A 17,505-nucleotide genomic window follows, 5' to 3' on the forward strand; every position below is an offset into this window, starting at 1 on the left:
GTAGTCATTTTTGAAGGGAAAACGTTTCACAGATGATGAAACATTGTTTTCTGAAGTCAAGTCCTGGTTTGAGACGCAAAATGAGGGCTTTTACAAGCGAGGTCTCCATAGTTGCATAAAACGATGAGAGAAGTGTGTAACTCTTGGTGGTTCCTATGTGGAGAAAGACTAATACCTATGCCAAGTTTCATTCCACTAGGTCCATTGGAAGTGGGTCAGGGGAAATCTTTAATGTACACCCCTCGTAATATAGAACAATACTTTTATCTTTGTATGGAAGATTTAGTATCTGTACCACCCAGTGCAAGATGTAGCTGGTTCATAGTGCATTTGTACACAGTGATGATATTCAGGATCTCACAATACAGTTTCATCCCTGCCAGTAAGACAAATATTCCAGCTATAGGACCGTGGTCTTTAAATAATTGAGTCTGAACCAGACAGTCCAGTGATTGACATCATGAGCATCGATCCACACAGTTGGAATACGATGACATGCATCAACCAAGTCAGCGAGTCTGACCACCCGATCCCGAAAGTCACCTCTTACAACAAGCATAGTTGCCTTTTACGGCAAGAATGGGTTGCTGAAGACCTATTCTACCCCGAATCTTCACGGGTCATACTACATCACTAGGTCAGCTGTTATCCTCCCTTGACAAACATAGGGTACATTGCTTCACAGAGGACATTGGGCTCCTTTGATGGTTCTAAGACTCCACAGAAAATACTGGGCTCCACAGAGGGTACAGGGCTCCATTGATTGTTCTGGGCTCCATGGTAGTGGGCTCAATTGATTGTTCTAAGGCTCCACAGAAGATACTGGGCTCCATTGATTGCTCTAAGGCTCCACAGAAGATGCTAGGCTCCACAGAGGGTACAGGGCTCCATTGATTGTTCTGAGGCTCCACAGAAGATACTCGGCTCCACAGAGGGTACATGGCTGCATTGATTGTTTTAGGCTCCATCGTAGATACTCAGCCCCACAGGGGGTACTGGGCTCCATTGATTGTTCTAGGCTCCATAGAAGATACTCGGCTCCACAGAAGATACAGGGCTCCATTGATTGTTCTAGGCTCCATAGAAGATACTTGGCTCCACAGAGGGTACAGGGCTGCATTGATTGTTCTAGGCTCCATAGAAGATACTCAGCTCCACAGAAGATACTCGGCTCCACAGAGGGTACATGGCTGCATTGATTGTTTTAGGCTCCATTGTAGATACTCAGCCCCACAGGGGGTACTTGGCTCCATTGATTGTTCTGAGGCTCCACAGAAGATACTCGGCTCCACAAAGGGTACTGGGCTCCTTTGATTGTTCTAGGATCCACAGAAGATACTCGGCTCCACAGAGGGTACAGGGCTCCTTTGATTGTTCTAGGATCCATAGAAGATACTCGGCTCCAAAGTGGGTACTGGGCTCCATTGATTGTTCTAGGATCCATAGAAGATACTCGGCTCCACAGAGGGTACAGGGCTCCTTTGATTGTTCTAGGATCCACAGAAGATACTCGGCTCCACAGAGGGTACAGGGCTCCTTTGATTGTTCTAGGATCCATAGAGGGTACTGAGCTTCTTTGATGGATCTGGGCTCCACAGATGGTACTGGAAAATACTCCAGGCATTATAGCAACTCATTTTCTATACCTTTTGAACATTATTTAGTTCTTAAGGGTTTTATGTTTATTTCAGTGTCAGAATTGTCCATCCGTTTAGTTGGCCTGCACTGAACCCAATCCAAGTTTAGGTTTCCAGAGGCAAGGCTGCTTTAGAACATAGCTGTGTCACGTCCACTTTGTTACAGTCCTGCTCAATATGCAATGTTCCACAGTTAACAAGGAAGATTTGAAACTCCAGTATATTGAATGTGTCTGGAAATGTCCTGGATAGATGGCTCTTTGCCAAATCATCATCTTTTTTTGTGACCCAATTGGCAATTCACTTCCTCACTGTGCACCTCATCTGTCCCAGTGTGCAATAACCAACAAGCATTCGGCTTCTCCAACTGCCGCAGGCCGTGACAATTGGGTTGTGTGTGACCATGGTTCCATCTGTGTCTGCCCTGTCTTGACTCCTCCTCCCAAACACATCTCAATACAATAATGGCCTGACACAGTACAAGCCTGACACAGTACCAGCGTGACCCAATATTAATGTTCCTATTAATAAGTGATTAATTGTCATGGATGTTCAAACTGCTGCCTTATGGGAATTTTCAGAGTAGAAAAGTTCCCAGGACCCCATGCTCAGAATAAGCAGGTGTAAAAGGGCGGCCACAATTAATGTGTGACCAGGCTCATGGTATGTCATTGTACTGGCATGGCCCTCTGTGGGAAATTATATGTATTTATGTTACACTTAGCCAGTGTTAAAGCAATGTTGACTCAACATCATCGGGACCATTGAAATATGTCAGGTCATCGCCAGTTGGAGACAAGTGAATGTTGATTATGCTAGACTTGGGAACAGGCTCAGGTGCCCAGTTTTGGATACAGTGCCCATATCATGTAGTGTTACCCCAAGGATATTAGGATGTGTAACAGTAAATGCAGGGATAATTCTATGAACGGCCCTAATGGGTATTGGCCTATAAACCTATAAAAAGGGCCTACATTTTCAAAAGCAGTGGGGCTTTATAACATTGTATTATGTAGGCATCACCTATTAATTGGTCCAAATTTCACTTAACAGAAAATTCCCAGTATGATCCCTGTAAATGACATGGCAGCATATTCCTTGTCTCTTGTGGACTGAACACACATATTCCTGACTCCAACTGGTGCGGCATCGTGTACTGTACCTTCATGGAAGGATGTATCGACTAGATGCAGTCATCTCCCCATCTACAGGAGCTGAGCAGAGTGGAACTGTTAGAGCACAATATTATGTACCAAATGTGCATATTTATAGCAAACACTAACATTTTATTGGAATAATTGCTTCTTTACTACATTTCTAAAATTCTAAACCATCAGTATTCAGTAAAAAAATAGATTGTAAACTGCTCAGGTTGAAGGTGAGGAAGAAATTGATCGGTATCTGAGCAGGAGCGTTATCCTTGACACGTCTGTGGTGTAATTGCATACAGTCAACCCTATCGTGAGCTGATGTGATGGTCTTCCAGGCTGAAATGTGAACTAAGAAACGGAATGAAACATGATGAGTTCCCATCCCCATCCTTCTTGGCTGAAACTAATGGACACACTCGACAGTAGACTTGCACAAGTCTCTAAGGCAATAATTATTAGTGTTAAGTCATAAGTAATAGATTATGTAAGAACCAGTTTTCCCTATAAGAGACTGTACTGTCCACATATCTAGACATGCCTATTAGGGGGATAGAATTACTACATATCCATAGACGTTTCTTTCAGTATAGCCTTGTAGCAAGGCTAACTAGACAGGATCTGAAGTCTGTAAGTCGAGTGTCAGCAGGGAGGTGGTTGTAGTAGAGACAAAAATCAATCTCAGTGGTGCTGGGTCACTGGGTTTTTCATGTAGCTACTGATTTTTCTCAAGATGTTAATTGAATCCAAAACATTGTTCCACCTTGCGAGGACATGGCAGCTGTAATTGATAAGACTGATGAATGGCTGCTGGTTCAGTTCTTGTTGTTGGAACTCTGGTGGTTATTGATGGAATTCTGTCTCACATTTTTTCTTTTACATATGAAACTCCAGACTCTTATTTTATTGCCGATACCTCCTACACAAGTTAGACTGTCCAATTGAACGTCATTTCCAAGTATTTTCAACAAGCGTTCAATACTACAGTATCATGTGACATACAGTTGTAACAATGGAGACTGTTGGTTGAGTAGTAACTACCCTGAGACATTTCAGGTGACATAAATGGCAAACTTGGATAGTAATTGGGAAAAGTCAAACTTTAATGATGTGTTTAAAGCACAAGATGAGTAATGGTGAAGGAAGCCAGCTTAGTATCAGCCATTTCTCCAACCTGGATTATAATTCCTCCATTTTGTATCGACAGGCACCACATATCTCAACTGCTTGGCTATGTTACTCTTTATTAGATCGGTGTCCAGAAATATGACTTGATTCAATTTCACTCTGATCAGCTTCACCATCCTGTCTCCCTTCTTTCAAATATTTGCTTCAATTCCTCTAAAAGCAAAACTATTTTTTGTTTCTGTTCCTGATGGCATCATCCACAAGATCCTGTTTAGATGGCTATTTACAATATTGGAGCTCGTGATCATCTCTTTTCTATATGTGGGCCAATTCCATTTAGTTTATTATTTGTTGATGGTATTGATTCTGTTGGCTTACCGGATGTGTCTAGTCCACCGGTGGGAACCTTTGTTATGATGGAAACCCACTGTTAGAAGTTACGTATTAATGTTAAACCTAATGGAACCAAATATACTCACACGCAAAACAAATGCAAGTGGTTTTAAGCAAATAGGTAACAAACATGGAACCATAAATTGATACGAGTTTTAGCATGTAGTGAAGCCTGATGGTGTTATCAATATTTTTGGTTGCATTTTGGAAGCCCCGAGTAAAAACGCAACATGAAAAACAAATCCTTGGTCAGCAATGCCACGCTTAACTCAAGTTCAGAGAAACCAGGTTATCGGATGTTTGGAAGCTGGAGAGTCTGTCCAAGATGTTGCTCGTCATTACAACATTAACATAACCACAATTTACCGTCTCCTGCATCGATACAATGCTACACAGACCACAGATGATCTTCATTGGAGCGGTCGTCCACACCTCGACAAGATCGGCAGATTACCCGTCAACAGCAGCGACATCTGTCCCTAACTGCAAGTGAAAGTGCTCGACAGACCATAGGAACACAAAATCGACACATTAGCCGGGAAACTGTGATCCGACCTCTCCGTTCCAACAACCTCAGATGTCGCCGACCAGCATGTCATCCTGTTCTCCAACCATGTTATCTAGTAGAAATATTTGCCCTTTTTAAGGGTTTTGCTGTATGTTATCATTATAAAGACTAGTGGTCAAAAACTGTAAGTTTCTATTGCTGGAGTCTGTGTGCCTTGTAGAGTTAGTGTGTGACAGGAACGTATATATGCCCATCTTTTCATGATATGAAACCCAAAGTGTGCCAAGGAATCGCACACATCAAACTGGAGCCAAAATACCTGGTTAAGCCCCACATTGTATGTTCAGTGCCACTGTGGGTATTTTAGGATGAATGCATGTGGTTCTGATGTATGTATTTGGGTGTCAGTTCCAGGACAGGACAGGACAGGACAGGACAGGACATGATGATACAGAAGAGGAGACATATATGTGCAGTAGCGTGTAGGGATAGAGAGCCTGGTGTCAACCAGGAAGGCCTCAAGGCCACACTCTTTCATTTTGTGTTTTACAGATTTACTTCTGCTTTTGCACACAAGGTTAGGTCGAAATAAAAATAAAAATAAATTGCGATGTCAATCATTTTTTTATTTATATGAAAGTCATTCAATCCAGACAATCCCGCGATTGGCATCATGAGCATCGATCCACACATATGGAATACGATGACACGGTAAATAATCGAGTCTGGACCAGACAATCCAGTAATTGACATCATGAGCATCAATCCATGCATTTGGGATACAATTAAAATTTTTAACCAAGTCTAAGAGCCTGACCATCCGTTCCCATTAGTCACCTCTCACGACAAGCATAGTCGCCTTTTACGGCAAGCATGGCTGGGTTGCCACACTTAAATTCAGTGTGCACAGCCACAATAGTGGTAACCTCCTAATGACCATCAGTCTGTGCCAAACACTGCGGAGGGGACTAACGGGTTCGGGTGGTCAGGATCACTGAGTTGGTTAATGCATGTCATGGTATCCCAATTGCTTAGATCAATGCTCACGATGTCAATCACTGGATTGTCTGGTCCACACTCAATTATTTACAGACCGCCGTCATATAGCTTGAATATTGCTGAGTGTGGCGGTAAACAACAAACAAACAAAGTTTGGAGCCTACTAGCCCTACTTGCCTCCATTCTGTAGATGTTGCTATGTGGACTGTTATTACCCGAACTTATTAGATGGAAAATGATTTTACTAGGCATGGTCTTCCAGGCTAGACCAGTGGTTAATGTTGTAAGCTGTGTAACATACATATTGTTTCATATAAAATGTCGACCAATGATGCTAGGATTTTATGGATGTATGGACATATGGGCATATTATCTCATCTTTAAGGAAGTTGACCTCTGAGTTGATCAGCTATGATGGAAGTTTACATTGTGCAGTTCAAGACAGCTGACTCAGTTAAAGTTGAACACAGTAAACTACGTTAATGGTGAACACGCTAATAACGAACTGACGGGTATAACAAACTATTTCTTGATCCCGTCCATTTGCTGTATATATGTTGTACATATGCTTATATTTATAACGAACTAGGGTTATATGAATAAAAAACATTGTGGTCCCTTTGAGTTCGTTTTAAACGTAGTTTACTTTATATAGTTTTTCAGGCCCCCAATTGGCCATACTCCTTGTACAAACAGTGGGTGAATGATCTGAAAACAGTGTAACGGTTTATTTATCTACTTCCAGCATGCGGCGGAACTCGAGAAGAAGCAGAATGAAGGAGAGAGCAGAAAACTGCTGGGTTCCGAGATTCAGTATGGCATGGTGGTACAGGTAGGTGTGACCTACAGGAGGGGAAGTTACATGATGCTGGACAGTCTGGTGGCAGGGGCCACCTAAAATAAACTTCACACATTGTACCTATGTTGGGAATCAAACCCAGGCCTTCAGCATGATGAACCAAGTGTCCAAGTACATGACTGCTTGAAGGATTAAGAAGAGGGATGGGGGAGTCAGATATTACATTCTCACATGTTCACATCGGGAGGAAAGTCATTATCACCATTGAGACTTTCACAACTTACAAAAATGCTGAGTGGCATATTTTCACAAAAATATCCTGAACTATGTAAATGATTTTCTTTGAAGACATGAATATGAATGTTCAAAAGAACGCTTGTGCTTGAAGGAATTAAAGTTGAGCTATCCCAGCAGATCAATACCCAGCAGATCAATACCCAGCAACAAGACTTGAGCGCTGCAGGTTCTAGAGCAACAACTCCTGTCAGTTGGTAAAGGGCACCTGCTGCAAGATATGCACTGCCCAGTAGAGACTCTTTAGTCCCCAGTAGAGAGATGAGGAAGCCATAGGCATCACATACAGATTGTTGTGATGTGATGCCGTTGGAAACATATCATTCATCATGCAAGATTCTTCTGTATGTAGATAGGGAAATTAAGGCTGAATTTGGAAACATTTTCATTCAGCTGTTACGTGTTCCTACTTCTTTGGCTTAATGAGGTCTTTAGAGGTTGACAAGATTCTTGTTAAGATTGTCCAGGGTGATTTCAACATGGGAAAACCAACATTAGTCCAATAGTCTAAACATGATTTACTACCTTCACAGCACCCTCCCCTAATGTTATCTTCATGCAAGGAGCCATAACTGGTTGTCCTCAGGCTTCAGCCTGTCCACATGCAAAGCGTAGTTTACTCGCCTGTCCTAGGCTGGTTGCTGTAGGACAGGCTTAACCAACTGTACCCAGGGTTTAGCATGACACACAAATGTGCATCCAGTACGCATAAATGTAGAGAATAGAGGCAGAACAAATACTGTGTCCCAAGGGATGTATAGTTATGAGCAGTTATGAGTGTCTGTTATTTCATCCATCAATCATGACGACTGTCTACTTGATCCAGCGTTAGAAACAAACAGTTTTAGTCCACTAGTCCTTACAATGATAACAAAGAGAAAAAACCTTAAAAAGAGCAATTTCTACTCATCCTTATGATACCTTAACTATTGGGCAGTTTGGCAAGGACTATAGGACTAGTGCCAGTTCCAAAATAATTATCTAAACGTACAGTACACAACACCATTCCATTGCTTTACAGGACCCTCATATTGCCTGCAAGGACCCTTAAAATTAATTACTGGGGATCCCCTGGACCCCCACTTTTGTAAGTCCAGGTATACCTGTGTACCAGACCTCACTGTGATGCAGAGAAGCCCTCAGTGGTTGTGTCAGGAGCTGCTGGTCATTCTGGGTTTGACTCCCAGATTTGCCCGGATGCATGATCCAGTGGTAGAGTCAATGAACTGCATCACTTTTCCTGACATCATGATATAACTGAATGCTGTTCAGGTGGTATTAGAAGCCCAACTCTCTCCCAGCACAAGCCCGATATTGGTAATACCCTCTCCTTGGGTCTCTCATAATGGTTTAAAGCCCCATCTGCGGTAGTAACTACCGCACTCTAGTGGGCGGAGCTTATACAAGTGATCTGACAGGTCAATATTACGTCATCATAAACACATAGATTTCATTGGTTAATGCGTAAACGGGTGACGTCATGTAAACACCCACCCACGTGGGCCGTTTGACAACAAGGACGTAAGTTTTAATGGTAATATAAATATCTAACAAACGATTACAAGACTTTTCAACAAACGCGTTCATCTTTGGTTTCAAAACCTACCTGCCATGTCGTCTTCACATCTTCATAAAATGATACCGTGTGAATGTCCACGATTTATCCAACACACAAATTATAGTTCTAGATTTCTAGACTAGAACGAAATATGTTTGTCGTAATGCATATGAGCAGTGTAAATGAACAAGAAACATAATATGTGTTGGGGCACCAATCGTTATCCTGTGATGTACGGTATATCTGCAGTTTATAAATAGCATTTCTCACAATATATACGGCAATCGGTGATTTCAACAATGTTTTTCTTCGTTGTGTTCGTCTTGCCTCATCTGGATGACAACGATCGTGTAAAAAAACCTGGTCAAAAATATTTTCAATTGATCAAAGTAGTTTCTTGTCGTTTTTTCATTGCCCAGTAGCAATGTATTTTGACAAAGTCTCACTTGTCCGATGAAGCTCTTCGTGCCGAAGTAACTCGATCCGTGAAACTTGGCGGGTCCGAGTGACCCAGATCCCTTTTGATTGGCATGCCAAGTGTCATTTGCATACGGCCATCTATATTGTTTGTATGTGTTTCTCCCCTCAAGCCTCAACTAATCAGAGAGCGGGCGGACGAAATAAAATATATGACTTATCAAAAAATGTCTTTCAATAATTGTGTAAGTAATTTTATGACATTTTAAAAAAACACTTGATACTAGAATCAAGTCTATGAATTAATTTATGATGTAGATCGATTCGCTTTGCTTCGGAAACGAATTTTTGATAAACAACGGAACAAAGATAAAGTTGACCTGGTTTTATGACGGTGCAGTTGTAGATGTAGAAGTATTTCTTTTATTAGATCGATGGGCAATTTTCCACTGCCGCAGCAAAATTGAGACACGAAGACATTATATTATTTCACGTCGGAATGGAGATAAAAATATTCAAATACGGACAGCCTCACAGACTTCGAAACGATGTTCAGATAAATATTTGTTCACATTAGTTCTGTCATGTGCGTGAAAATGGGTTTCATCATTACTTTCATCAAGCTTACATTCAGGTCGCTTGCTACTTTGGCAGTCGTGTTATGTCTCGAAGCTCAAAGCAACAATGTTTCTCTCAGATACATTTTTCTCTCCATTCATGACGAATATCTGGGCAGTTGAATTCAACAATGTAATACACACGGCCTCATTCACGGCGTCATCGCAAAGATTTCTTCCAAATACCCACCATGTGATCAGGGTTACGACCTTGGGATAAATTAATAAATCATTTTGCATTTTTAGAAAATATTATTTTTTTCGTGAATATTATAATTAAAAAATATCCCCTAGATGGTACTTTTTCATTGCACTGGGTATTTCTTTTATTACTTTCTAAAACTTTTTATTTTCGCATTTCTGACCACGCGATCTCCTAGCAACCACGCCCCATGAGCGCATCGAGTTGCTGCTTACAACTGTGAAGATCTTTGCAATTTCGCTTGTCTTCAATATGAGCAACAGAAGATTTTCATGTGAAGCCTACTTTGACGAAGAATTGTTCGAGATAATCAGGGAGCCTTATGTCATTTCGATTATGACATTGGTGACTTTATCGTGGAGAAAGTTCCAATTCAAGTTGACATCATTCCGATTCACAACTCGAATCGACAAGATGGCGCCTCTCTTCCCGCCCTTGCAAGGGCAACAGAAACTTTGATAAATTCAGTGACGATTCTTGGGATTAGTGAATCAGTGTCACAGCTAGATTTCATTGTGGAACCAGATGAAGCCGAATATGTATGTTCGCCCTTCTTTTGTCAACCATGCGCGACACGGCACAGGCAATCGCAGTTAAGGAATGGTGCGGCCACCATGTTGCAGAAATTCGTCGATTCGAGCACATTGCTTCTGGACGAAGTGTTTGGAGAGATCGTAGATACTTGGACTTGAAGAAACGGAATTAAACGTTGCAGCAGATCAGAGACCATATAATATTATATGGTCTCTGAGCAGATGAAGGATTGGTGTGGACAAACCGGGAAAGGGATCCCAGATTGTATTTTAAAACTTGTGCGCTAAGTGTATCCAAATACCCCGAACAAAAATACATGGGACAAGTGTGGATCTAATGATCAAACTCAGTTTTGTGTTTGAAAATTCTGTGAAAGTGAAGGAAGTTCATAATTAAAGTTGTCTTGGAATATGTGTATTGGAGTTTTCGTTTATCGTAAGTACAATATTATCTGGATACGCCTTCTATAGGTCAAATCATGAAATATATTTCGTTGCTCATTTACCAGTTGCTTATGTGCATTGTTATTTTGATACACGTGACATATTCATCTATTGTAGTCAAGCTGAGGAATATTGGCGTAACTTCTGGTGCTTCAAGTTAGGCCCCTTCCTAAACATTAGTTGAAAAATCTGTAATAATTTACGTTTTATGAATATAAACTGATTATTGTGTGGCATAAACCTAACTGTTGAATGCAAATGACCAAAACTAAACAAGTATCTGTAATTTTCGGATAGAACTGAAAGAATCGCGTCGTCAATTTCGTATTTAAGTATCGTTACTGTTACATTAACCGAAACTGATGTTCTGCCGTAAAAATATACAACACAATACACTTTGACCACAAATGCATTAAATGTGTCACATGTACACATGACCATGTGCTTTGCTATTTATAGCGCTAACGTAATTAAGCTCCGCCCACTGTGATTGATGCAGACGCCAAACACGATCGATTCGATTTTTTATGATAAAACTACTGAAGATGTATTGACTTATATCTAGATATGGAGCCATTTATTGTATCCATGGTTTGTCATTCAAGTTGATACGAAGTTTGACGGTCAAAGGTGATCTGGTTCCCGTATGGTTTTCAAAAAACCTCTCCCGACACTCGGTTGTGTTTACATTGTCAGTCATTGTTCGAAACTGAAACACCGCCACCTTGCGGGCTATTTATAGTCAGGGTGGGGCTTTAACCTATAGTACACCGTTGGTGGTGTCTCCTGTCGAGATGTTACAGGAGTATGGCTAAAAACCGTCTTACTCACTCACTCTCTCACACTCACTCACTCACTCACTCTCACACTCACTCACTCACACCCTCACTTTCACACTCACTCACTCACTCACACACTCACTTTCACACTCACTCACTCTGGATGTTTCAACATTATTTGCCTTGTTTAGAATTTCACACTCTCAAATTCTCACATTCATTCATTTGCTATCACACACACTCACACTGGAACCCATTCACCCTGTCACTTACTTAGTCTTATACTCAGCCACAGCCACTCTGACACACACAAACATAGCCACTCGCACACACACAGCCACTCATAGACACACAGCCACTCATACACACACACACAGCCACAGCCACTCATACACACACACAGCCACAGCCACTCACACACACTCACTCACTCTTACCTCACGCTCTCTTTCACTCACTCAAACACACTCTAACTCACTTTCACACACACACACACACACACACACACACACACACACACACACACACACACACACACACACTCAAATTCCCTCTCACTTTCAGACACACTCTCACTTCCACACACACACTCTAACACTTACTCACTCCAAACTCATCTCTAATGGTGCAGCAAAGTCTGTTTGCCTTGTTTATAATTTCCTAGCAGGGATGAATGCCTTGATGTTCTGACCTTAAGTAATTATTAAATAGCATACAGACAATCTATTTAAACAAATTAATTTCTCCTTCCCCAAAGGATATTTTATCTCTGTAAGATGGTGACTGCTAAACATAATTAATCTCTCATCTGCACTTACCTCCCCAAAGAAACAACAAGTCTATAGCACAAAAAACTGAGAGAGTGTTCATCAATCTTTATTAGGGATCTTTTTTACTGCTGAAGAACTATTTCAGAAAAAGCCACACACTTGGATAGCATTTCAGATGGTGCCAGGGTTGGTTATGAGGGATCAATTGGTGTCTTTAGTTACAAGCAGTTGGCAAGGCTGACATTATAGAACAGTTTGTCACAAAAATACTTATTACAAACATACTCGTAGAAAGTAATATGGGGTTAAAGTGACAGGGATGTATCTTGGCATTCTCTGATAGTCAGTGGAGATCTGCTGCATAATGTCTCTGAAAATACCCAAAGTCTTTTTAGGACCAAGGCAGTAAAAAAGGCTTTAATATTTTGTTTTACATTATTGCATTAAAATATCTTTGAATTTATTAAAATGTGGACTTTCAATAAAAAAAAATCAATTTTGGAAAAAAGCAAAGCCCCTCAATCACATGGCCACGGCCATGTTTGAAAATCTCATCCCTTGTAGTGAACCAGCAATGCGGGGACACTAGTCATTCCAGGAGAAGGTCTTCTGCTTACCTGGGCGATCGGGTAGCCTAGTGGTTAAAGCGTTCGCTTGTCACGCCGAAGACCCGGGTTCGATTCCCGACATGGGTACAATGTGTGAAGCCCATTTCCGGTGTCCCACGCCGTGATTTTGCTGTAATATTACTAAAAGCAGCGTAAAACCATACTCACTCACTCACTCTTCTGCTTAGAGACAGCAGAGGCCATACATCATCTTTCTTTGTTCCCTCGAGAGTTGCTAGACCTCTTTCCGACTCATGAATAACACACGAAGAATTTGCTTGATTAGATTAACTCGACAAAACAAATTCCGCGACAATGTTCATTCACAAGGTGGTAAAACCATCTCGTTAAGTTCTTTTAAATGCTTAATTTGTGGGAAGAACCTTTCAACAGCTCTGTGCTTATGTCATCATTCATCACTGGTGGTTGGGGATTAGGGGACGAGAGTGTGACATTTGATTTTATTGTCAATAATTCATTTATTAATATCAAAACTTGAATATATGTGATACCATAAATTAATTATTGATATAAAATTGTTTATGTCAAGTATCTGAATTTTAGATATCACAAAATGAATTGGTGTTATCTGGAAATGTATTTTGATATCACTAAATTGAATTTGTAATATCTATTAGTCTAGTTTCATAAATTCAATTTAGTGATTCACTTTTAGATATCTAATAATTGAATGTGTGATATCAAATATTTCTTTTGAAGTATCATAAAATTATGTTTAAGTTAGGTTATCTATAATGTGATCTATGTTACCCTTTCCACAATAACTGCTCCCTTCAGTTTACATTGAGCTTTGCAAATATTCACTGCTGCACTGAATTGGTTGAAAATGGGGACAATTAGGAATATGCAAGCTGTGGTGTCTGTACCACTTGCTGCCATTAATAGAGAGAAGAACCAAGACACCGTTTCTGATGATCCTAGTACACATACCCAGATAGAAATGATCTTGGCTCTGTTCTGACCATCCCTCATCCTCTATAGCTGACCCTATGACATGATGAAAGGAAGTCAGACAAGTCACCAAGTCTGACCCTCCCTGATCCTCTATAGCTGACCCTACGACACAATGAAAGGCAGTCAGACATGTCCTAAGGAAGCACAATCTACCATCGGGATGTCTTCTGACCTGGAATTCCCACAGGGGAAGTAGGAATTAGGTTGTAGCAATTTGAAGACTAGATGTCATCGGGCCTGTGACCTCTGCTTCTAGCTGGAATTGTGTATCATTGTACCGTGTGCTTCCACAATTAGTAACCCATCATTTCAGCTCAAAATGTTTTAAGTGAAGGATAAAGCACGACTGAGGTTATAGGCGATGAAGTAAGACCAAGGTAATCGGGTTTTGGCAAAAGGGTATCTTACATTGCCGATCCCCAATTAACGAGGTCCTACTTCCTGGACTGCTTTATCTCACTTATAAACCGTCTTAATGCAAGAAATAACAGAAAATATAAGAAAACATTGAGATAACTTATAGTGAAACAATACAGTGTGTTGCTGTATAAAAGGAATGCGAACAAAGCATCCAAGAGAAGAAACACGTGCAGCATAGAGAAAACTAAGTCATGACATCTAAAATTGAACGTTCTTTCACCACCTTCCCCGGTAGGTCAGTGGGAAAACATTGGGTTACAAAACTTAACACGAGGTGTGAGGTTGCAGGATTGATTCCCTTCATGTATAATGAAAACTTTGCCTTTCTTATCCTCGATTTTAGAACATTGGATGTCCGAAGTCCAATTTCCGTCTGCTACTCAAATCAGGTCATACTTGCAAACAGTAAAACCTCATACCAAGTCTTACTAGGAAAAAGTAAGACATTGAGCCATGTCTTACTTGGAAAAAGTAAAAGCTCATACTCGTGATGAAGTCTTACAAGGAAAAAGTAAAACCTCCCAATACAATAGGCAAAAGTGGCAGTAGGTTTATACTTGGGTGTTAAATTGTTTAACACCTCATGCATTGGCTGATTGATGTGAAGGTTTTCCTACTTTTCATGCATTTTCTTAGTGGATCTATTATTTGGAGTGTTTCTGTGTTGCAGTACCTTCACCTGAAGAGCAACAAGTACCTGACGGTCAACAAGCGGCTTCCAGCCCTGCTGGAGAAGAACGCCATGCGTGTGACGCTGGACACATCGGGGAACGAGGGATCCTGGTTTTACATTCAACCATTTTACAAACACAGTTCCCCAGGAGACAGGGTAACCAGCTGGAGTTCGGATCAGTTGTCAGGATACTGTGTAGACCACTCTGTTGGCAATATGTAGTCAGTTGTAGGGAATAAAGAACTTGGGCCTCTCTCTCAGCGGTATACAGTTAGTTATTTGGAATACAGTATCGACCACTCTGTCGGCAGTATACAATCAGTTGTCTGGAATACTGTATAGACCACTCTGTCGGCAATATACAATCAGTTATTTGGAACACAGTATTTGGACCTTTGTGTCCACAGTATACAGTCAGTTATTTGGAACACAGTATTTGGACCTTTGTGTCCACAGTATACAGTCACTTGTCTGGAATACTGTATGGACCACTCTGTCGGCAATATATACAATCAGTTGTCTGGAATAGTGTATAGACCACTCTGTCGGCAATATACAATCAGTTGTCTGGAATACTGTATGGACCACTCTGTCGGCAATATACAATCATTTATTTGGAACACAGTATTTGGACCTTTGTGTCCACAGTATACGATCAGTTGTTTGGAATACAGTATAGACCACTCTGTTGACCATACACAATCAGTTGTTTGGAATACAGTATAGACCAATCTGTCGGCAATATACAATCAGTTATTTGGAACACAGTATTTGGACCTTTGTGTCCACAGTATACAGTCAGTTGTCTGGAATACTGTATGGACCACTCTGTCGGCAATATACAATCAGTTGTCTGGAATACTGTATAGACCACTCTGTTGACAATATACAATCACTTGTCTGGAATACTTATAGACCACTCTGTCGGCAATATACAATCAGTTGTCTGGAATACTGTATAGACCACTCTGTCGGCAATATACAATCAGTTATTTGGAACACAGTATTTGGACCTTTGTGTCCACAGTATACAGTCAGTTGTCTGGAATACTGTATGGACTTCTCTGTCGGCAATATACAATCAGTTGTTTTGAATACTGTATAGACCAGTCTGTCGGCAATATACAATCACTTGTCTGGAATAGTGTATAGACCACTCTGTCGGCAATATACAATCAGTTGTCTGGAATACTGTATAGACCACTCTGTCGGCAATATACAATCATTTATTTGGAACACAGTATTTGGACCTTTGTGTCCACAGTATACAGTCAGTTATTTGGAACACAGTATTTGGACCTTTGTGTCCACAGTATACAGTCACTTGTCTGGAATACTGTATGGACCACTCTGTCGGCAATATATACAATCAGTTGTCTGGAATAGTGTATAGACCACTCTGTCGGCAATATACAATCAGTTGTCTGGAATACTGTATAGACCACTCTGTCGGCAGTATACAATCATTTATTTGGAACACAGTATTTGGACCTTTGTGTCCACAGTATGCGATCAGTTGTTTGGAATACAGTATGGACCACTCTGTTGACCATACACAATCAGTTGTTTGGAATACAGTATAGACCACTCTGTCGGCAATATACAATCAGTTATTTGGAACACAGTATTTGGACCTTTGTGTCCACAGTATACAGTCAGTTGTCTGGAATACTGTATGGACCACTCTGTCGGCAATATACAATCAGTTGTCTGGAATACTGTATAGACCACTCTGTTGACAATATACAATCACTTGTCTGGAATACTTATAGACCACTCTGTCGGCAATATACAATCAGTTGTCTGGAATACTGTATAGACCGCTCTGTCGGCAATATACAATCAGTTATTTGGAACACAGTATTTGGACCTTTGTGTCCACAGTATACAGTCAGTTGTCTGGAATACTGTATGGACTTCTCTGTCGGCAATATACAATCAGTTGTCTGGAATACTGTATAGACCAGTCTGTCGGCAATATACAATCACTTGTCTGGAATACTGTATAGACCACTCTGTCGGCAATATACAATCATTTATTTGGAACACAGTATTTGGACCTTTGTGTCCACAGTATACAGTCAGTTATTTGGAACACAGTATTTGGACCTTTGTGTCCACAGTATACGATCAGTTGTTTGGAATACTGTATGGACCACTCTGTTGGCAATATATACAATCAGTTGTCTGGAATAGTGTATAGACCACTCTGTCGGCAATATACAATCAGTTGTCTGGAATACTGTATGGACCACTCTGTCGGCAATATACAATCAGTTGTCTGGAATACTGTATAGACCACTCTGTCGGCAGTATACAATCATTTATTTGGAACACAGTATTTGGACCTTTGTGTCCACAGTATACGATCAGTTGTTTGGAATACAGTATGGACCACTCTGTTGACCATACACAATCAGTTGTTTGGAATACAGTATAGACCACTCTGTCGGCAATATACAATCAGTTATTTGGAACACAGTATTTGGACCTTTGTGTCCACAGTATACAGTCAGTTGTCTGGAATACTGTATGGACCACTCTGTCGGCAATGTACAATCAGTTGTCTGGAATACTGTATAGACCACTCTGTTGACAATATA

General features: G+C 40.7%; 1 protein-coding gene across 7 annotated transcripts in view; it reads left to right on the forward strand.

Moving 5' to 3' along the window:
* Positions 1–17,505, forward strand: part of LOC139445560 (inositol 1,4,5-trisphosphate-gated calcium channel ITPR1-like) — a 253,058-nt gene that overhangs the window by 90,714 nt on the left and 144,839 nt on the right. For all 7 annotated transcript variants that reach the window (XM_071226708.1, XM_071226711.1, XM_071226710.1 and 4 more), the window contains exons 4-5: positions 6,559–6,645; positions 14,900–15,058. In XM_071226708.1, the coding sequence (XP_071082809.1) occupies positions 6,559–6,645; positions 14,900–15,058 (246 nt within the window). The remainder of the gene's footprint in view (positions 1–6,558; positions 6,646–14,899; positions 15,059–17,505) is intronic.

Source organism: Haliotis cracherodii, unplaced genomic scaffold (assembly GCF_022045235.1).
Source record: "Haliotis cracherodii isolate W230 unplaced genomic scaffold, xgHalCrac1.p SCAF_6, whole genome shotgun sequence".
NCBI classification, from domain to species: domain Eukaryota; kingdom Metazoa; phylum Mollusca; class Gastropoda; order Lepetellida; family Haliotidae; genus Haliotis; species Haliotis cracherodii.